We start from the raw sequence: 22,673 nt of genomic DNA, 5'->3' as shown, positions 1-22,673 counted from the left end.
GTAGATGAGCCTTTGCTTAGGAATGCCAGATCAAACCACTGAAAACTAAATCTCAGCATGGTGTTCTTGTAGCCATACATGGTTTTGATTTGTAATCATAATCTGAAACGTTAATGACTGATTATTTGATTTCATTTATTTTATTTGTATGCCACTTTTCATTCAAAAGAATCCCAAAGCGGCTTACAATCAATCAGTAATAGCAATGTGATGTTACATAATAGAACACCACAAATGCAGCATAAATCATATAAAATAATCGGTGAAACAATTACAACCTATAAAACACTGTTAACGCTGGCATTCAGGGATAGGAAGAGCCTTTCCAAATAATGAAGTGCAAATCAAGGATCAGAAGCTAAAAGGGTTTTTGTCACCTTTATTTACTTTCTGATCTGCTTGCGTCTTTGTAGAAAACACTTCTCTTCATTTACTTACACAGCAATGTAATGATTTCTTCTTCGGAGTGTTTTGACCCAAAATTTTAAACTTTCTAAATTGAAGTCTTGTGTCACTCCAGCAAATGAATGCTACATTTTGGGTGCACAACACCACTGACCCCATTCCATGATGCCAGGCACGTTCTCTGAGTGCATCCATTCATTCATCAGAGCCTCATTTGGGGGTCTGATCTGGTGCATCTCATGTGCTCAAGTCACACAGCAGCAAGCACACACACTCACTGACTCTCCACCAGTCCAGGGGATAAAACAAAAGAATCATCTGCATGAACGACACTCGGAAACCTTTTGCAAAAAGATGTATTTCTTCCTTGCAAGACAAACTGTTTCTCACACCTTTAAAAATGTGTTATAGTAGGACCTTTGGAGGCCCCCCTCAGAATGTGCCATAATAACTGGGCATAATAATTCTCCCATTGGAATGCTTCAATGCTGTTCTTTAATTGGCTGCTTGATGTCCCTCTTCCCAGAGTGTCATAGGACACACTTTGCTTGCCTCGTGCCTCCGTAGCAAACTGTCTTTTGCACTCATTTCTTTGCTTTATCACCAACTAGAATCAAAGATCTATCTGGGCAATTGAACGTGATAATTTACTGTATATTATAATTTTTTTTTGAAAAAAATGTTTATTTATTTTGAAGTTCTGAATCCCTGGTAGATAATAGGAGTATTTATACAGATGTTTTAGGTGCATTCAAAGAGCTTCTTGTTCTCTTCCGCGTCATTCCTATGCTGTTATTTCTTTTTAATGGTTTCCGAAAATTCTTAAGCAGGACAGCTTGCCAGTGATAGAGGGATGATGTTTTAAAGGGGGTGAAATACCTTGTTGGTTACACCAGACGTGCACACTACGTATTATTTCAGTGTTTCTCTGGGGGCGGGGAAATCCGTTTCCCCAACGAACGCCTGCAACTTAAGTGACAAATGTAATGTTAAAGAGTACATGGTTAATATCCGGTTTTGGCTGACTTGCTTCCACTCGTTTCCCACCAGTGATTTTTAAGTCCCCTTAGATTTTTGTACGTACTCCGTTTCACAGAGATCGGATCTTTTTCAAGGAAAGTTCAGCAGCCCCAGACTAGATTCTACACAGGCAGCCGTCATTTGTTGCCAATGCCACCTTGTGGATTACAAAGGATATTGATTTGTTAAACAAAGTTACATGTAAATGTGGCTCTTTCCTTGCAACCCACACTCTGGCAAGGGCGTGTTGGAGTTCTCAACTGGATCCTTTTGTTTTCTGCATGACACTTCATTTCTCCACTCACAGTTCATTTATGATTCTGATGAGAATGCCCCCCCCCCTTTTTCAAGAAACACACATTTCACTTTTTGACCTAGAAGCATCTGTTAGATTTAAAAAAAAATTTAAAAAATACTACTTTGGCATTCTGGAAGTGTTAATGTCTTTCATATCTGTTTAATGCTATTTAGGGATATTTACGATCACCTCTTGGTTACTTGGGGTAAAGTGTGTTGCGTTCCTCCCCCCCCAACAGACAGGAAAGCATTCATATGAGGAAACAGATTGCTTTAAACATGTGCTTCCTGTTACAGTAAAGAGAACAAATTAGATTTAGCACTGCCTAATGAATGCACAAATGTGTACGTTTAAGCTTTTAAAAGCCTTACATTCATTTCAGGTCTTAACAGAAAGTGAGTGTTGCCTCTCAGGTTACGGCACAGTAAACCTCGAAGGAAGGGCACACTACCTGTCCTTTGTCAGAGCAGTTTATTCAAAATTTTATTTCTCTGATGATGAAAGTTCAGTCCATAGGATTCCATAGGAATGGCGACATAAAAGAAAAGTTTATTTTGAAGGAAATTTGAGCGTTAATGTGGCTGGTCCGTTATTGATATTAAAAGGAATGAAAAGATGCATGTCTTTTAAAACTTGAGTTTGTCAGCCTCCCCCCTTTATCCTTTCTCTTTCAGCACATTGCTTTACTCCCCCGATTTAACAAACTCACTTTCTCATTCCTATCTGCCCTCCATTTCAGAGTTCTGAGCTCATCACCTTTAGAGCTCTGTTCAGAAGAGGGTCCAACCAACATCTTTCTTGTATTATTATTACGTACTATTGTTATAAAAAGGGGTATCAAAATAGCCTTGTTTATATTATCACAGCAGGGTAGAAGGCTTTTCCTCATCATACCACCCCTTGTTGGAACTGGTATGCACAAAGTGGGCATTCTGGCATCAGCATGGTTTTTGTTTTGTTTTTTTAAAGGAGGAACGAAATCACATAGCAAATGCAATTGTCGCCACTAGCTTACCGTCCCATTTTTTTGTGGCTATAATGGACCTAATATTTCTCTCTCTCTCTGGTTTGCAGAAAAGGAATACAAGTCGGGTTCAGCACCTTATGAGGCAGCTGGGAGGAGCTGATTGTACTTTATGTCTAAAGTGATCAGAACCTCTGCTTCTTTTTTATTTGGGTGGGCAAACACCCACCCACCCATTTTACACAGATACATATACTCTAAAATGAAAAAGCAGCCGAAAATCTTAACAAGCAAAAAAGGGTCGTTTGTTTGTTTTTACTAGTATATCCTTAATATGTTGGAGACCTTTAAAATGTAACATGAGCTACAAAGTTTAAAATTGTTGCATAGACCATTTAATTGCCCTCCTGCACTCACCTTTGGAGAGAGTATTGCCTTTTTCTCAATCTACACTGAAAGAGAAGGCTTGCTGCAATAAGAACCTGCATATGAATTGTTTCAGATGCTTTCTTTTCATTGCTTTATTGTCTTTCTTTCAATATGCATCTGGGATGGATATTAAAAGGCAATGCTCACCCTCCCCCCACCATTCCCAGCCTTGTTTTCTAAATCTGCTTCTTGCAAAGTACATTTAAATGAGCAAATCTGGTGTGGCCACTCACCATCAAAATATTAGCAAGCTTGGAGTGAAAATATTGTTTTCATTCAAATGGCTAGAAAGAATTTAATTCAGCAGTAAGTTGTCTGTGCAAAGAATAAACTAGTAACACCCCCTCCCCTCCCCCTCCCCCCAAAAAAACAAAGTCAGAAGAACAATGTATATTCCAAAATCTTTGCAAGTTATGTGAACTGGTTTTCGAATACAGTTTGTTTGATAATTAGTGTGCATCTCATAAGACTTTGATAGAATCATGTTTAACCTTTCTTTTACCACATTCTCACTTCAAATTAGCACTCCATTTATCCTTTCCCAATAATAAAGCAAATATTTTTAACCTTCTCCATGCAACAGGTTTCTAAAAGGCTAAAAGTATGCTGCAGGTTTTCAAAAAAAACTTCATTTTTCTTACATTTTAAATGTTCTGTTTGTGCAAAATTTTTGAGAATCACCATAAGGGCTTCTTTGCATTTTTAATTTAGTAACTAACATATGAATAAATTTGCATATTAATTAGTTGCAGATTAAATCATGCATACATAATTGCCTCCTTACTGTGTTTAATGTTTGTCAAAATCTCCAGCCTGGTTTGATGGATGTCGTATGAAAGATTACAATTTGATGTACCCTTGGAAGTATTTACACCAATAATGCAGGATTCTTAATAGCAGAAATCTCTAGTTATATACAGTTACTAACAAAACATGTAAGATAGGTGCATGTCCCTTTTGACTAGGTTTTTTTCTTCCTTGCACCAAATCATTTACTATTCATAATCATTAATGCATCTCCTAATTATACAGCATATGTCTGTTAACTATTTCATTGCCATTTTCACTGCTGCAGTATTTGGGGTTTTGATTTATATATATATATATATGTGTGTGTATGTATAATTTGAATCATTTCACTCCATTCTTCAACTATTTATCACAATTGTTTGCACTTCACATAGCTTCGTCTGGCACAGAATATTTTTCAGAAGAGCTTAAAAAATGTTGTGATGTGTTACTTGGGTTCAGGCAATAATCAGATCTCACTTAATAGCTGCCCACTGAAAGAAATAATCAAGGGCAAGCCAAGTGCAAAAATCTTAGCTACTGGAAACATCTCCAAAGTGATGCTAAATATCTCTGATTTAAACCCCATAAAAGCCAGGATGGTGTTAAAAACAGGGAGCAAAATCACAGCTGCTTGCAACCACTTTACATGGGCAATTAATTTGCTTTTAGAAAAGTCCACTATAAGTGAGTAGAAGGCCGGATGGTGGGAGCTGTCATTGCTTTCATTTCAGCTCTTCTTCCTTGTACATACTGATTACATCCCACATAAGTTTTAGAAAGAAGAATTCAATCTTAACATTTGTTTTCTTTTAGAGTATGCTTGGAAAAGTGGAATTGCAGAATTCACATCTTTATTTATTAATTTTTTAAAGGTACTTTTCAGGCTCCTTTCAGGGCAAAAATAAATAAATCCTGACATGGCTCATAAAAGACAGGTTTAGGATTGTGATGTACCATTCCCATCCATGCGTTTATCTGAGCCAATCCCAACATTTCTTCACCAGTTACAGTCTCTTCATCCCAACAGCAGGGGCTAATTGTAAGAGAGTGGACACGTTGGACCACCAGCCTAGGAAATCAAGTTGTAAAAGTTCTGCAAACTTATTTGGTGGCTTTGAGGAAGCCACAACATCTCAACCTCTGTTCTCCACCTGTAAAACGAACAGCACACTGTATTTGCAAGAATGAAAAAATAATGATGTTGTGAAGCCCATTGCACATTGCAGTTGTTGTAGGTACACTCAAATACATTTCTGATACAATAACGATATGGTTTAAAGCTACCATGACAAATTGATGGCCATGGAAAATATTTCATTGCACAAGTCACTTCCTTCTGCACCAAGACTTGTGGTGCATCGTTTCATGTTGAAATTGGCTTTATAGGGGAAAGTGGACAGAGTTATGGAAGCTCTGAAGACAGGGGTACATGACAAACCATTGACTTCATAATTGGGTGATTCCTGCATGTTTTCTGATAGTGTGATATAAGCAGGTGGGTTCTGTCACCTGTGATGCAATAGCTACTTTGTGTGGTGTGGTATCAAATTACCCTTGTTCCATTAGCACAAGTATTTATGCTTGTGCAACAGAACTTCCCCTTCTCCTTTCCAAATCTGTTCTGGGGTAGAGGAACCCCCCTAGAACAGATTTAGGGAGAGATAGAAGGAAGGGGGAAAGTTCAGTTGTACAAGAGTAAATCCTTGCACTAATGGAACAAGTGGCAAAGCACTACTTTGGATACAACCCTGTGTGCCTCAAAAGGTTGATATTACAGTGATATGTTGATGAGCACCAACTCACCTCTTGTTGTATGAAATCTAAAGCACGATCTGGTTAACTCGGCTTTCCCCCTTTTTATGGAGCATTCCATCTAGGGCAGTCTTCCATAACAGCTGTTATGGACTACAGCTGTTGGTTGTTTCATACAAAACACCTGGTGGATGCAGAGTTGGTGAAGGCAGGTATAAGGTGCTGGTTTTGCTCTTATTAAACTTCTGCCTAAGTAAGGCTATGCATGTCTATTAAAAGTCCACTTCAGTGGGACTTGCTTCCTGTTATTTACATACACAGGAGGAGCTGAGGTCTCTTAACAAGTACCTGAGGTCAGTGATGGAATGGACCTGAGTTTGCTCTTGGATTGTAAGGTAGTGGCTGTGGCCAGGATTGACTTTGTATAGTTCCAGCTGTACCCTTTTCAAGAGGAGAGAAATGTAGCCACTGTCAAATGCCTTGGTCACGCCTAGATTGTTCCAACAAGCTCCACGTGCAACTTCCTTTGGGAAGTGCCATTGAGAACTGAAGCTACTGCAGATTGCTGCAACTAGAATAAATTAAATTTACAAAAAAATTAACCAGGATTCTCCAGATCTAACCCTGATTCCTCCCCTAAACTTATATATAATCCGAGGATGAGACTTAACCTTTATATAGCATATTTCAGTTTTTTAGGGTACAGATAAAAATAAGAACAGCTAAAAACAGAAAAAATAATAATTAAAAAACAATTAAACACTGGTAGATTGTTTTATTTTAATGTTGTGTGTGTGTGTTTATGTAAAATAACTAGCACTTCAAATTTTGCCCATAAACAGAGTGGTACCCAGTCTTGACCCTTAAATAAAATTGGCCCGCCCATGAGGCACACTAAGGCAGTTGCCTCGGGTGACAGGTCTGGCCTCCAAGGAGAGCACCGCTTGCTGCCTCCTGCACTTGTCAGTGCATGGGGGACTGTGGAGGTAGAGGCAGTGGTGGCTGGGCTGTGGAGGAGGGAGTGGTTGAGACGGGCAGGTGGCATTTTCTGTTTTGCCTCAAGCAGCCAAACATCTTGGGCTGGCCCTGAGTAGAATTATCCTCATGTTGCAAAGGGGAGGCAGAGAATTGTGGCTTGCCAGAGGTCAGCTGTCGATACAGCTGGCTAAGTGGAGATTTTGAACTCACAAGCAAGAATAGGAAGCTGTCTTAAACTCAGGAACCTTGACCCATCCAGCTCAGTGTTGTCTACACTGACTGGCAGCAGCTCTCCAGCATTTCTTCCCGAGATCTCTTCTACTTTGAAATTCCAGGGATCTGAGACCTCCTGTAAGCAAATCAGATGCTCTACGACTGGGCCATGATAATAAATTACCTACAACACAAGCGACTTCCCTACACTTTTACCACTTCCCTGCATGAGCTCAACTACTTAACTTCTTGCACTTTGTACAGCCCTCTTCAGGTGTTCTTCCTCATACAATTACCACTGTTTTATGGGAAGCAGAGGGGCTGCCGCTCCTTCGCACATCACCAGCACCACCTTCACAACCCTCCACACCTGGTAGCTGAAAGTCTGTAGCCAGGATCCTTTTCTACTCATTTAGACTCCCTGTGTGACCTAGAAAGCTGATATTCTCGGGTTCAACATTATTCAGGGAGCCTACATGAATGAAACAGGCTAGTTCAGCACCAAACTATGGGAAACTGTGGGAATGGTGATGGAGGGACAGAAGCAGAGGACACATCCCTGATCCTTATCTCCCATCATAGTAATTATGTAAGGTGGGCATCCCCAACCTGCAGCCCTCCAGATGTTTTGGCCTACAACTCCCATGATCCTTAGCTAACAGGACCAGTGGTCAGGGATGATGGGAATTGTAGTCCAAAACATCTGGAGGGCCGCAGGTTGGGGGTGCCTGGTGTAAGGAGAAGAATGCCTGAATAGGGCATTGCATCATTCTGGACAACCACGATAATAAGTTTAAACAGAGACTTAAGACACCGTGAATGCAATAAGAGTTTGGCTCTGTGGACTTAGCCTTCTAATCTAGCTGAGTCGTGAACCCATTTCGTAACCTTCACAACCATCAGCTTCAGTATCCCTATCTATAAAATGGGCGTAAGGATGACCTGACCACAGGATTGTTGTGAGGGTGAACAAAGCATGCTAAGCAAGTAGAAAAGAGAGGAACAGCTCTTTTTAAAACATGCACAGTAAAAGTGTTATAAAATTGGAAGACAGAACAGTTTCAGTTGTCTACAGACTAAAGGAACCCAAACTAAACACATTTCAGCATATCCATCCTCCTTTTTGAATTAGATTTCACATTGCAAAATAATAATAATAAAATGGCGCAACTGTGTTGTAGTATCCTTATGCAGATTCCTCTAATCAGAGAGGAATGTAACTACTTAATACTCACCACTACTTACCCTCCTGCACAGTACAACTTTGAGTTAAGCCACAAAAGAGTGCTTAAATGCTGTTAAGGGACAGATCTACAAAAACAAATTTAAGGCCAGGCCAACAAAATCTAATACTGGTGAAAGCTGGTTTCACTGCTCTTGAATTCCTTGTGCTAAATTCCACTGCCATGTAACAGCCAAGTTCTATCTTGTTAAGTTACATTGGCCGTAATACTAGTCTACCATAAACAACATAACTGGCAAACCATTTCAGTAGCTCGACCGGTAGTGTTCTTCCCTTCTGATTGAGAGTATTCATTGACTGTATTCACAGTTTTTGTATACAGTATTAACAGTCTTCTCTTTTTTTTGTCGCTTCCACTATCCTTTTCTTGTTTATGTCTCAAACTACAATGCTCTTTGGAACCTTTGTTATTATGTATGTAATAAAGAGACAGGTATGTCCTTGGTTATAAGTGTGGTTTAGCAGTAGATACCAGTACTATAATATTATTTGTCTCTTGTGGTTTTTTTTAATTCCACTCCATCCCATAAACTCGTGGTCGGTGGTTACATAAAAGTCTCAATTAATGCATCACAATTAATTCCAGTAGCATCTGAAAAACCCACATATTTGAATGCAAAATTATCAAACTGGCTGAAACCCATCTCATCCTTCTCTCTAGTCTCTCCTGATTCATTGTCTCTCACCTGTCACACAAGTCTGTAGTACTTGGCATCCCATTGATGGCACCACATGTCCTCACACACACACACTGCTTAAATTTATCTTGCATGCTACAGTGATGTCATAATATAATTTAGTTCTGCTTAGAAAAGGATTTTATCAGCATTGAAGGTACCGCGGTGCTTATTGCTGCAGTTTTCTTGCATGCAATGAAATGCATCATATTGACGTTGCCAGAAGTTGCAGCCCAAGAAAGAGAGACATAGGCAGGGTGTAGTCCATGCTGGGGAACCCTTTTCAGTCTGGGGTCTGCAATCTCTCATGAGCTCCCTTCCAGGGGCTGCATACTGGTAGATGGTGCAGTGCTCCAATCCAGCCAAATAAAAGTTGACAGTTTCTTCGCATGCATGTGTGCATGCCCACACCTTCATATTCTTTCTCGTCAGTCAAGAGGAGCTATCACAGTTCAAGGAAACATTCTAGAAAAGCAAAAGCAATTAAGGAGGGTATGGCCTCCTTTAGGTGATGCGGTCTCAGAAGAATTTCAAGGCCAAATAACAAGGTGCAGAGGACCTAAGATGTCCCACTCTTGGTGTACCACATAGTCTCTTGTGTCAAGTGGGTCCCTGTCTTGCCACATCTGAAAAATTACTGTTCATTGCCATCCTCTCTTAGGCAGATTCTGTCTTCAGGTTAAGCAGAAACTGGTTTGAGCTAAACAAGAGTTTATTATTGATTGATTGATTGATTGATTGATTGAATTTATATACCACCCTATACCTGGAGGTCTCAGGGTGGTTCACAGAACCTGCAACCAAAATGCAGTGCTATGGGAATTTAACTACCTACCGATTTCCCACCTCAGCTGAAGCATAAACAATGCCTGTTAAGGATCGTTAGCACCTGATACTCATTCCACTAGTTAGTTGGCATTTTAGTCTCTTTAAAGATGCTGTTAAAATTCAAGCTCCGGTCCCTTCTACATGTTTTTTTTATGGTTGAAGGTGGTCTCCTCTACTTGGGAGTTGGTTGGACTTCTTGAACGCTGAGATCCATCCCAACTCTGATCGGGTGGCATATTGTAAGCAGTCTGGTGAGCAGATGGACCATCCTCCATTATAGAGTGAAAGGCCTTTTTCATCCTCTTCGCCAGTCATCAGATAATCAGGGCATGGCTTTATGTTCCATGTCAGCACCAACTTTCAGGTTCCCTATGCTGTTGGGAATACAATCTTCCATGTTTCAGCTTTCTCTTGGCTTTTATGAGCAGCATAGTGAAAAGAAGAGAGTGGCAAATGAATATTTCAGAAATACAGTTCGTTTAAAATAGATTGACTGCAAATTATATTTTAATGTTGTTTGGATATGCGTTTACTTTTCATGAAAGGTGACAGGATGATGTCAAAGAAGAATGAAGCACAGAAAAGGGGACAGCTTTTGCCTTAATAGCTTCACAAGCACCAATATCTTGGTTGGGACTCGGCCCATTCCGTTCTTAGCATTTCTGCCATGGGTGCCAACAAGATAACAAGACCAATCTTTCATGGTTCTTTTTCTCTAGCCCATGAAAACTGAACAATCAGTTCATTTCAGTAAAGCAGGCCTGCATGCAACCACCAGGCATTTATTGTGGTCTGCTGGATTCTTGACACACGCACCCTACACCATTTATGCAGACCCAGAGCCACAGATCATTTGCTTTGTATGCAGAAAGTCCAAAGTTCAATCCTTGATAGGTCTAGGCAAGGTTTAGAGAGACCACTCTCTGAAACCCTGGAGATCTGTTACCAGTAAGTATAGGCAGTACTGAGCCCAATGGGACATGGCTTTGTAGGCATTCTCAGACTTCCAACTGCATACTTTTCCATCTACCTTATGGGTTGATCTTAAATGACAAATGAAACTTCTTATTTACTTTTGTCCGGAAATTATATACTGTGCTGAACAAGAGACACAATGGCACAGCTATATCTAACTTATAAAATGAAAGTCGGGTTGGTGAATTAGAAATACTGAGCGAAGTAGTTCCTGACAAAGTGTTTGTGGTAATGTGGTATCTTCCGCTTTCTGTGTCACGTTGGATAAAAGCTCATATTAAAACAAATTTGTCCACACTTGTTGCATTTAATATATTGATAGGGCGAGAGTGGTTATAGATTGCACCTAATGATTCTTGTTTTGTAGTTTCTGAGCTAGAAAGTGGTGCAAAGCACTGAAAATAGGTTATTAGATTTATATTTTTAAATCCAGATTTCCAAACAGAGTAACGTTAAGCATGTTGTTGTAAAGTGATAGACCACTCATAGTTATTCACAGGCTGAAGTATTAGCCCCAGAGTTTTCCTCCAGTTTTCATGGGGATGCAGCAAAAAATGTCTTCCTGCAATATTGGATTCATCTTTCTTTTCCTTTTTCTTTTTGAGTGGGTGGATAGACAGATTTTAATAATTTTTATTTCTTACCTTTAAGTATGAGGTGGTTGATGCTTTCAATATCTTCTTCTTCAAAGGGGAGAAAAAACCTTAGGCCACCTCTTATGCAAAATTGAGAAATGAAAATTCACCCACCTCCCTGAGTGTCCCAGAACATTTCCTCCACTTTTGAGGGGGGTGCAAAAAGGTTCTGTGTAAATGTGATAGGTTGTGAAACAGACATTTGTACTACAATAGTGTGGTGTAGTGGTTAAGAGCGGTGGATTTGTAATCTGGTGAACTGGGTTCACTTCCCCGCTCCTCCACATGCAGCTGCTGGGTGATCTTGGGCTAATCACACTTCTCTGAAGTCTCTCAGCCTCACTCACCTCACAGAGTGTTTGTTGTAGGGGAGGAAGAGAATGGAGATTGTTAGCCACTTTGAGACTCCTTAAGGTAGTGATAAAGCGGGATATCAAATCCAAACTCCTCCTCCTCCTCCTCCTCCTCCTCCTCCTCCTCCTCCTCCTCCTCCTCTTCTTCTTCTTCTTCTTCTTCTTCTTCTTCTTCTTCTTCTTCTTCTTCTATAGCAACAACTATAAACTGAGAGGAGCTGCATAGCACCATCCTGGGTATGTTTTTGCTACAGCACAAGGATGCACTATTGATGGATGCAGATCCACTCTAGTGACCTTAAGACTGAGTTCAAGTGCCCAAGTGCTCTTTTGCGCTTGTCTTTTGACTTACACTAAAATCTAACACCTTTGCCAAGACATTGGTTTTATGCTTTTCCGTGATGGGGAGGGGAAAAACTGCTTCAGTCAAGAGCTCCGGGTGTTATGGGACCTCTTCTCAACCAGCTCCTCCACCATGGAATTGTTGAGCTATTCCATCAACCTAACTTGCAGAACAATGGTCGTACACCGTATGCTTGTGTTACTGTTCAGACCCCAGGACACTGTCAGGACCAGTGTAAACCAGGTGTGAATTGGGATGCACGTTCAAATGCAGACACCGCCCACTGCTTTCAATAAGGTGTGCATTTGGGTGTGCATATCCATTCTTAACATGTCTCCCTGGCCAGCTGCCACAAGTGTTTGTACATCCAGACCCTAACAGTTTTTTCCTGGTGCAAAGTACATTTGGAGAGTTACCATTGCAGAGTAGCTGCATTTAGGATAACAGTCCACACCAAGAGAGTTTGCAGTACACCTGTCATAAGTCATATCTTCTGGATTAATGCAGCATCCCTATTATACATATGTGTCAAGGGATATAGAGGTACTGATTGATTATATATCCTAATCTAGAAAATATATTGATTCTGTATCTTGTTTGTGGCTGCACAATGTTTTTCTCATCTGCATGACTATAACTTTCTAAAACGCAAACAAATGTTTGCAAGGAGCATTTGACAGCAGCGACTCCTGTTGGGGCATTTTGGTTTGTAATAACTGGGGACTTGGCTTTTTAGCAATTTGTATTAATACCAGCTTTTTGGATCAACAAAATGTAGCTTAACAACTGCCTTTGCCTGGCTCAGTGAAAATCCCTAAAGTAGTTACATTGTGTCCAGATGCAAATTTGACAGCACTGCATTAGGAGATTAAAACACCAACACACATTTATTTTTATTTTTATTTTATTATTATTATTTTTTAAAGCTGTTTCTTGTCAGATAACTGTTTATATTTTTAGCTGTTCACTCCTTTTTAATCAATAGCATCCTGTTACCCCCAAAGCCTCATTTTGAATGGGCCAGTAAGAATATGTCTTCTCCTAGTTAATTCTGTATATAAGGTTTCACACACTGTAACATTGTGTTGTGCAGGAAGGGAACAAACATTTCAATCCATTCTCTTTTACTATTGAAAATAGTGTTCAGATCACTAGAAATACCAAACTGCTTGACCCAAACTGGATAAGCAACTGAAGCACCTGCCCAAGGAACTCGCTGTTCTAAGAGATATGTCATTTTCAGAGTAGACCCCTTTATCTTAATGGGCCTACTTGGAGTTTGACTTAGTGGGATACCACCTATTATTTGAGGGGATAATAAGTCTATAGCCTTCCCCAGTTGGGTATCTTTCATATGTTCTGGGACTCCAAATTCTAAGAGCCCCAGCATGGGCAATGACCAAGGATGATGGGAGTTGTAGTCCAAAACATCTGGACTACAGCAAGGGCTGAAGAAAGATGCACTGTAGCCTTTGTGAATGTGGGGAAAAAAACCCACAAATGGAACTATATGAACTATATGAACCTGTTGGAGTTTCGAAAGCAGCTTGGACTTCAGTGGCCGTCAGAGTTTCTTACTCGACTCAGAAGGTTAATCTTTCCTTTGTCACTGCTTCTAGTGTCCATCTGTCCCTAGTTTCTCTGAACTTCCTGCCTTCCCAGCTTGGTGCTGTTATCCTTCTCACACTGTTTCCTGAAGGACGTACTTAAAAGTGCAAGAAGTGTGTTAAGGAGTTGGGTGTTGTGTTTAAGATATGATTGCAATTCAAAGAGAGAGTTAGGGGCATGTTAGTGTCTTCCAAAAAGTGTTACAGTTTTGGCTCCTTGGCCATTAGGTTCTTTGTATGAGGGATGATGCTGGGTGAGATTAATGTGGATAGCTGCTATTGACCAGAAGCATTATTGATTCAGATTACCCTGAGCATAACTGTGATTACAGAACCTCAGAAAGCACATGGGAAGTGTCCATGAGTGAAATGCTCTTTGCCTTTGTGAAATTAATATGACATGCTACAATCCTAACCCCACGTACCTGTGAGTCAGTCCTGCTGAATTCAACAGGACTTATTTCTGAGTAGGCATGGATATGATTGCTCTGTTAGTAATATAGCTAAGCTAGAATCCTTCTCATTGATGTGCTAGCTTTACAAGGGTAAGGAGAGAGTTTATTTTGTCTTAAGTGTTTATTACATTTCTATCCCGTCTTTTGTCCAAGGAGCTCAAGGCAGAATACAGGGCATTTTCCCACTGCCCCTTTGCCCTCAAAACAAGACTTTGGAATAGGTTAGACTGAGATAAAATGGCTGGCCCAAGATCACCCACTGAGCTCCATAGCTGAGTGGGATTTTGAATCTGGGTCTTCCAAGTCCTAGACTGACGTTCTAACCTCTACATGGGGAAAGTAGAAAAGAAAAGAGAAGTTGATATCTCATTTGGTGTAACCCTAACTCTTAGCAGAGGTGGCTCTGTTTGTCTGAATGCATACTTTCTATTGTGATTCAGGAAAGAAGCTTAAATGAAGGCAAGTGGTCCCAGTGAGACTGATGCTTGGAATTGAGAACTTGAGTTGAGAGAGGGAATTTTCCCAGCTGTTTTCATGTTCGTTCAGAGAACTTACAAGACTTGTGTTTGATTATTTCAGTACCCCAAGCAGAAATTGTGTCGCCCTGATAACACTCTTGTGTCTTTGTCAACATGCACAGTAGTCATATAACCCTGACTGGGCCAGTAAGAAAATTGTGGGTTGTGTAGTAAAGCAAGAGAAACATCTGAACATCATCATCATCAGGCAAAAGGGGGATTTTTTTATTGGACTGGTATACCCTGTGCAGACATTCATTTTGTATGTGTGGCGGTAAGAACTGCATTAGCCTGATGTACAGGTCCCCAAGTAATGTTCACATGTTTGGATAAGGGGATGCATGCAAAGACCCAACTTTTAGGCAGAATCTGGGCACCTTGATCTTGTGGCAAACAAATTGCACATATTGAACCGCTCTATGCATGTTGGGATCTGTGTGTGCAAAATTTTAAGACCCGTGTGTGGCCGCCAGCAGGAGGAAGTGGAGCTGGCACAATCCACCGCCATACATTCAGGTTGATCATCTCTGTACAGTTAATATTGAGTTGTGTGAATGCATTCTCATAGTCAAGAGTAAGAATCTGCTTTATATACCCAGTGAGATCACTGATCCACTTAACCCAGTAGTGTCTTCCATGAGCAAGGCCTTGTCTGTTGGGTCTCCTCCAGCTCTTTTATCTGAAGATGCAAGGAATCTAACATGAACCTTAAACCTTCAAACCTTGGCCTCTGCTTCTAAGCTCTGGCTTCTCCTTGATTGCAGTAATCAATTATACTACGCACTTCTGACATGAAAGAGCTCTGTTTTTAAAAGAAGTAAAAAGAAGAAGTTGAGAAACTCCATGTATTCTGATTTTAACTACATGGACTTCCATTTATTTATTTTATTTTAAGGTGTCCTGGTGAAGGAATAAAGCCTTTCTTCCATCTTGATGAAAGCATCACTGACCCAAACACAGTCACTTTTGTATCCGAAAGGTCATTATTTCAAGACCACTCTTCAATGTGATCAGTCTGCATTAATTTGTGTTTTCCTATAGGCTTCATCAGTATATGAAATTTCATAATTATCTTGTGCCAGTAATTAAAGCTTATAGTGTTAGTCCGATTTTAGAGGGTTGTTTCAATGGCTGTGAACTGATTAGAGTGAATTTAGTGGCTTAGGAATCCATCAAATCTACTTTCGGGGGTAAACTTTTATTAGAATTAAGCATTAATTGCATATTATACTAATCCACAACTTTGTGGGATTTCCCTACCACCACATGATTTGAAGGTATATCTTAAGACTCTTAAATTGTGAAAGCATAATTGATAGAGTTGTGCATCAGGGTGGTGGGAAAATACTGTGTTGGGTCAGGTTTTTGTTTAGCATTTTTTTTAAAAATAATAAAACTGTGGATACTTTTGATATATAATTTTTTTAGAGACTGTCTTTCAATGTTACTCCTCCCAAAGCAGGTGAGAATACATCTAAAATGAGTATCTAGATGACTTAAGTTGTAATCTTTTGCCTACTTCCTGGGGGCAAATCCTGGTGAACTTACTTCTGAGTAGACGTGCACAGGATGCACTGTTAGCAAGCTAAATGTATTCATAAGTGAAATAATCAGTTTTCAGTGTGTGTGTGCCCTGAGATCTCCCCTTCTGCTTGTAGGCATTACGTTTTTCCTGCGCATAGACCTGTCTTACTTGGATTTCCTGGCCTTATGTATTTATACACAGAGGGTGGTTTAAAGGTTACAAATGTGATCCTGTCAGATTGACAACTAACTGTTCTAATGAGGAAAAAATCCTCAAAGCATGAAATTTGAATGAAATGTGTGATTATAATTCAAGAACTGTTTACCCGAATCTCTGGGGACCTCCCAAATAAATGCAGAGCAGGGAAGTTAGATAAACCCTCTGTTCCCTCCTCCGTCTCTAAAATATACATATGGACCTACACTCTGCGTAGATTCGTAAGGAAGAGTACAAAATAAAACTTTACCATTAGCAAAAGGCGGCTGCTTAGAACTGACCTTGCCACCTCTTGCTGTTTATTAATACTGTATGTGTTTTGTTACCACATTGAGTAGTAAGGAAATAGGTGCTTTGAATTATTAAAGTTGATTCTGGAGAATAGCTGTATGCTCAGATGGCATTTGCTTCAGCATATGCAAATTATTTAGTTTCATTTGGGATCAATTCCCAGGGGCCTTCCTTTCCTGTGATGCTCTGAATTTGGCAAGTTTAAGCCAGTCCCTATCTTCTCTCTCTCTCTCTCTCTCTCTCTCTCTCTCTCTCTCTCTCTCTCTCTCTCCCCCCCCCAACCCTCTTAACCTCTCTCCCCATTTTTGGCTTAGCTTGTACAGTGCAAAAGAAAATTAAGAAGCGGAATCCACCCACTAGTGTATTGTGCAATGAACATGCTTTATTTTTCCAACACCATGGACAAAAAAAATTATATGAATACAGGAAAACAGGAGTTTTCGTTGGTGTTTATACATTGGTGGGTAGGGGAGCGTTTTCCTCCCCCTTAACAAAAGAAATTGATGAGGTGTTTTGTTGTTGTTGTTGTTAGAAAACAGTTTTCACCTGTCCAATACATTAAAACATTAGCAGCAAGCTTCATTTCATTCCAAATATTTTCCGGGCTAATCTCCTGTAATGATAGCAGCAAGCAATTTTCAAGTTCAGCATTCAGAAGCAGTTGCATTTGGGGAGGGCGGAGAACAACCCCCCCTCCAATACCCAAACACACACATACACACACATCCCCCGTCCGCCTCCACCATACCGAACCCCCCCCCCAATGAAAAGAGCAAGTGCTCTGTTGGGGGGGGGGTTGTCTATAGTAGCCTGTCAATTGATTTCCCTTTAAGCATTAAATGCCAGCTCTGAAGCTGAATTACGTTCTATGCCTCTAACCTATTTCCTGCTTTCAAAAGAAAGCCCAGTGACTTTGCGGTGGGGGGGGGCAGTGGGGGGAGAGAGAGAGAGAAGAGAAAAAATTAAAAAGAGGCTAGGGCTTGAAGCAATCTTCCTCTGTTTCATTCTCAACCCTCGTTTTGTAGGTTGTTGACCAGGCAGTCAGAAAACACTGCTCCTCTCTCCTTTTGAGCGAGGTCAGAGACGGGGGGCTGCTGGGTGGGTTTTTTTTTATCCCCCCCCCCTTCTTTTTCTCTCTGAGTCGAGTTCTCAGGCAGCTGCGTACAATGCTGGGAGCCAGCCAGCAGCAGAGACAGATGGTAGAGTTATTAGATGTGCATCATACGATTCCCTTCCTGCCACTCGCTTTTTAATCAAATTAAAACAAAAAAGAAAGAGAGGGAGAGAGAGAGAGCGAGGGGGGAGTCAATTAACTGCATTTGTATTCTCTTCAATAATGGACCCTATTCCACTTTTACCCTAAGGCAGTTGAGTGGAAATTTTAGGGGAGAAAAGAGTGTGGCTGGAACTTGTGTTTTTTGTTTTGCTTTTTGGTGGGGAGGTTAAAAAAAATAAATCTTTATTTTATTTTTCTTTCCAAAATCTCTTTTAAGAATCACCGTTATTCCAGGGTGTGGAGTTTGAAGGGGGGGGGATCCAAGTGAAAAAGTTGAAGCTATCTCTTCTTGCATGCACTAGGAATTGCGGCTAAATCGGGACTGGGAAGGCTTCCAGATTTGCTGTGGAAAGTTAACTGTCTGACAGAAGAGTCCTAGCCACCTCCTCTCCCCCCCCCTCCCCGCACCACCCCACCCCTAACGTCAGGAATGGTTTCTCCCTGCTTTGCATATTCACCATGCTTGGCCTGGCCATATGGGAAAATGCGACTGAAGGAATTGTTGTGAAAAAAGGGACAGCGAGTTTGAAATAAAAAGTTGTTAAGAGTGGTACTGGAGAGGGGGAAAAAAAAAAGAATACGAGACCATGTATTGCGCATACACAATCCCTGGCATGGGAGGAAACTCTTTGATGTACTACTATAATGGCAAAGCGGTAAGCTAGCTCTGTAATTAAAGGTGTAATTTTGACAAGTTTTATTGTCGTAGGAATGAGAGTCATTTGCTGCATTTATTGCTTTGAAAGTTGTTCTGGGCTACTTCAGCCTTCCTTATTCCATAAGCTATTTAATTCTTGCTAATGTTATATATACTATTGAGCGTAGGGGGGTTGGTGGGGGCTTTATAATCAGAAAGAGAAAGCTGGTCTTTTCGTTTGTTTTGTTTATTTTTTATTTTGTTTTAAAAAAGCAAAAACTGACTTCAAAATAGATTGCAATGCTTTTTACAGCCTGAAACTTTTTAAAGTCATAAAGTTGGTCATTTTTGAGCCAGTTGTTCTTTCACTTATCTGGATGGTCTGTACGGAACAAGGGCATTAGTAATGCAAGCAGGGAGAAATCAGTTTTCTGTGCAGATAAGTTGTTAGTGCATTTCTCTCTGTCTGAGACGAGACGTTTCAGCTTCCCGAGTCGGGGTCTGCAGCTGAGTTTCTTTTTACCTAGCAGCCACTGACAGAGAATGCTAGACGCTGAGCATTTGATGAATTCAGTGAGAAACAGTAATAAAATAGTGCAAAATAACAAAAAAGACCAATTATTGCAAGCATCACTTTAAATTGTTTAGAATGTTTCCCTGCATCTCTCTCTCTCTCTCTCTCTCTCTCTTTCTCTTTCTTTCTTTTCTCTCTTTCTCTCTCTTTCTCTCTTTCTTCAGAAACACTTTATTTAAGGAGAGGGGGGGAAATAGTGTCTGGTATTTTACGGATAACCTCAGCAGAAGGTTTATACTTGCCATCTGGAAGTCTGCTGAATTTATTTATTTATTTTTTTATTCCTGGCTAGGTCCTGGGAAGGAAAAAAAGAGATTTAAAAATAAAAAATAATAATCTTTTAATGGGCTGCTGAGGTAAAGAGATGTGTTGCTGGAAAAAAACACAGGAAAATAAAATGTGGAAGTTCTGGAAAGAAGGCAGCCTGCGTTCTCTCAACTTTTCAGCATTTCGTCTGATACCAGTCAAGGGGAGAGCAGTTAGGCCAAAAGGGAACTATTAGAGCTTGAACCAAGGCCTTTTTCAAAGGTACGGGACAGCGCAAACTAATTATGCCACGCATATGAACGGGTGCTATACAAGCACACACGTATAATATATAGAGATTACATTATTTTGTACGAGAAACCCATCCCTATGAATGAACATCTGTTGGAATAACTCAGTTCCACCCTCAGTTAGAACACTTACTAGCAAGAGATGTTGTCTTCATCAGGTATTTAGCAATGTTTTTAAATAATATTCTGGATTAATGCAGTTTGTTAAGAAAGAGGGGAGTTTAAGTAAACACAGAGAAATACATCTTTATATATTTGTGTGTATGTGTGTATATATATATATATATAATTTGAAGCCATATATATTGCATTTGATATATTGATCTATTGCATATGAAGCCAGTACCTGCATTTGGAGCATGTGGGGGAGCTAATAAATGCAAACTTTAAAATTAGAAAAATCATAAAGTGTCCAGCATTTACATATCACAACTGCAGGGTTTTCTGTAAAAGAAAATACTTTTTTTCCATGGGGGTAGTTTTGATGGGGTGAGTGACTGAGGTCATCAATGAAATGAAGTGGCTGTCCTTTTATCACTGAGGGCCTGAAGTTACAAAACTTTCATTAAAAGTAAAATAGATTAAACATGCATCGCACATGCTAAGGTGGCCACGCACAGTACAATTGCATCCATGTGGTTTGTAGACGTTTAGAAGGGAAATTCTGGACATGAGATCATACTGCTGGTAATGCCCCCCCTTCCTCTACTCCCCCCATTTAGTAAATATTTTCAGTTGGAGTTGATTTTTTGACAGGGGAGGGAGAGTCTGGAAAGGAGGATGTTACTCATAAAAATCAAGAGCACTGTCAGAGGAAATGTATTTATAGGAACCATTAAATGGCATTTATTAAAAACAAATCTGTTGGTATGTGTTCAACAAAAAGAAACCAGGAAATGTCACACTGCATATGAAGCTTTTTGTGGGGTGGGAGGTGAAACAATAAACACTGGTGGTATCAGCAGAGGGCATTTTTTAAAAAACACCCAAACCTGGAAATTCCTTGATTCAGCTCTGTAATAAGGCATCAGTCTTCATGGTAAAGTTACAGGGTCTTTGTGGAAGAGGCCAGAATCTTGGCATTTGACGGGAGAAGGGGAGAAATTGTGTTTCTGTCTTTTTGCGGGGCTACCTTTTTATGTGGCCAGCATCGTTCTAGCTCGGATTGTACATAATGCAGGTCTTGATTGGGTGCCAGGCATCTTGCAGAGATTGTGTATGCCCTGCGTGAATTGTTTAGAATGCCTGTTTGGGAGGAGGACGGATGCTAGATTTCGTTTCGGGTGTTGCACCTCTTTCTCCACTTAGTCGGAGGAAAGTACAGGCTACAATAAGTTGCATGACTTTTTTTGTCTTTAAACAAGATATAGTTTGGAATTTCTCCTCCTCCTCATCTCTCTCTCTCCCCCCCCCCCCCACTTCCCTTGACAAGTCAATTACTTGTTTAAATTCAGTTTGAACTTTCTGAACTGAGAGCAGCTAGGTGGAAGCAGGTCTTCCCTGGGAATAAACAATAGGGTGGGGGATGTAAAATCATTCCAGATCTCCTCTGTATGTAAGTTAGCAGTATGGGAAGAAGAATGTGGTGAGGAATAAACTCTCTCTCTCTCTCTCTCTTCAAAATGTAAATCCATCTGACCGATGAGTACTCAGAGTTGCTCTTTTCGTAATGAATGCGTTATGGTGTTTGAAGAAACCATACACTTCTTTTCCCCCATTCACCTGTTGTCCGTGTCATCCCTTCTCTCTGAAGTAGCAGGATAGGTTCCTTTTCCCCTATTAAAAGCCATATATTTATTCAATTTTTTTAGATGATAAAAAAATAAGCACCGCTTTTAGAGGAAATGCTTCAAACACACATCATATGGTCGGTTGCAGCATACGTTTCACTATAACTAATAATATCCAGTGCTTAAATTTATCGTGCTTTGTTGTTGTTTTTTAAATTAATTATTATCCATATTTATTTTAATAATGCATGCTTTGGGTTCTGTAACACATTGCGCACAATAACTATGTTGCCAGAGCATCTGCTCCTTTAATGTTTTGCTTCTTGAGACTCTTAAGATATTTGTGATAGCATGTATGGTCTGAAATTGTGTAGTGTCACTTTTTTAATCTGATGTTTAGCATTGCTAATTGCACATGACTGAGATTTTAGCAAGCAGTTGTTTGATCAAATGCCATACTTGGAAGAACACGGCGACAGCAAAGATGACATTATTGCAAATGAAATTGAAAACAAAAGTGGCAAAACTTTCACTTAATAGTATTTTAAGCTCCCATCATTGGCTCCCGCCCGCATGCGCATGTGTTAAATCATATAGCGAACCCTATAATTATCATAATTGCTCTTTTTTTGTACGTTATACCAACAAGCGTCAAGCCATCTTACCAACTAGTTGTTTTGAAATAGTTATTTGTCAAGTTATCAAATCACAAAAAGTAAATGCTAATGAGTTTTTATGTTTGTATTATGTCTGCTATTCTTATTATGGACCTTTTCAACTCCATAAAGTTCTTAAGACAGAGATGAATAGTTCATAGTGTTGTTCCTGCTAATAGTCTAGGCCAAATAGTGTGATAACTCCTTATATGAACTCTAGTAAATGAAGAGTAAAAACTCTTATGAGGAATATCATGATAGTGTTGTCCCTTTTCCTGTAAAATTGCATTTTTAAAACAAAAAACAACACCTGCCAATAGATACCCTTCATTTAATCTAGGATTTTTTGTATTTTAAAAAAAGCAAACTATAATCCATTTTTCATATTTTTAACTGGCATGAACATGAAGAAAATGCAGTGTTAGTGTTTGAATTTTGGAAATACTGAAGGTCAGAAATAAAGGAGCATATTCAAACGATGTTAAGCAGAAAGAAATTCTATTGAAATCTTTGGAGCCTATACCCAAATGGTGCATGTGAGTTAGAAACATGTATGCTGTGATAGTTATCTCAGTCTCATAAGCAATACTACAGTTGCAACTTTTTTGCAAACAGTATAATAAATAGATACTTTAATTATATGGGTTTTTTTTAAAAAAAAGGTCTGCATTTTCTACATTATATTTACAAAATAAAATAGCTAGTAGAATATATAGGTATACATTG

General features: G+C 39.8%; 1 protein-coding gene across 16 annotated transcripts in view; it reads left to right on the top strand.

Annotated features, from left to right (window-relative positions):
- Positions 1-22,673, top strand: part of TCF4 (transcription factor 4) — a 339,468-nt gene that overhangs the window by 218,808 nt on the left and 97,987 nt on the right. For 3 of the 16 annotated variants that reach the window (XM_080973476.1, XM_080973475.1, XM_080973474.1), the window contains exon 1: positions 18,261-18,449. The exons of the other annotated variants lie outside the window; for them this stretch is intronic. In XM_080973476.1, coding sequence (XP_080829602.1) covers positions 18,381-18,449 — 69 coding nt within the window. In that variant the 5' untranslated portion in view covers positions 18,261-18,380. Of the gene's footprint in view, positions 1-18,260; positions 18,450-22,673 lie in introns of those variants that run through there. 16 annotated transcript variants of the gene reach the window in all.

The sequence above is a fragment of the Podarcis pityusensis genome, assembly GCF_964106645.2.
Source record: "Podarcis pityusensis genome assembly, chromosome: 11".
Taxonomy (NCBI): domain Eukaryota; kingdom Metazoa; phylum Chordata; class Lepidosauria; order Squamata; family Lacertidae; genus Podarcis; species Podarcis pityusensis.
This window is presented reverse-complemented; position numbering and strand designations above follow the sequence as displayed.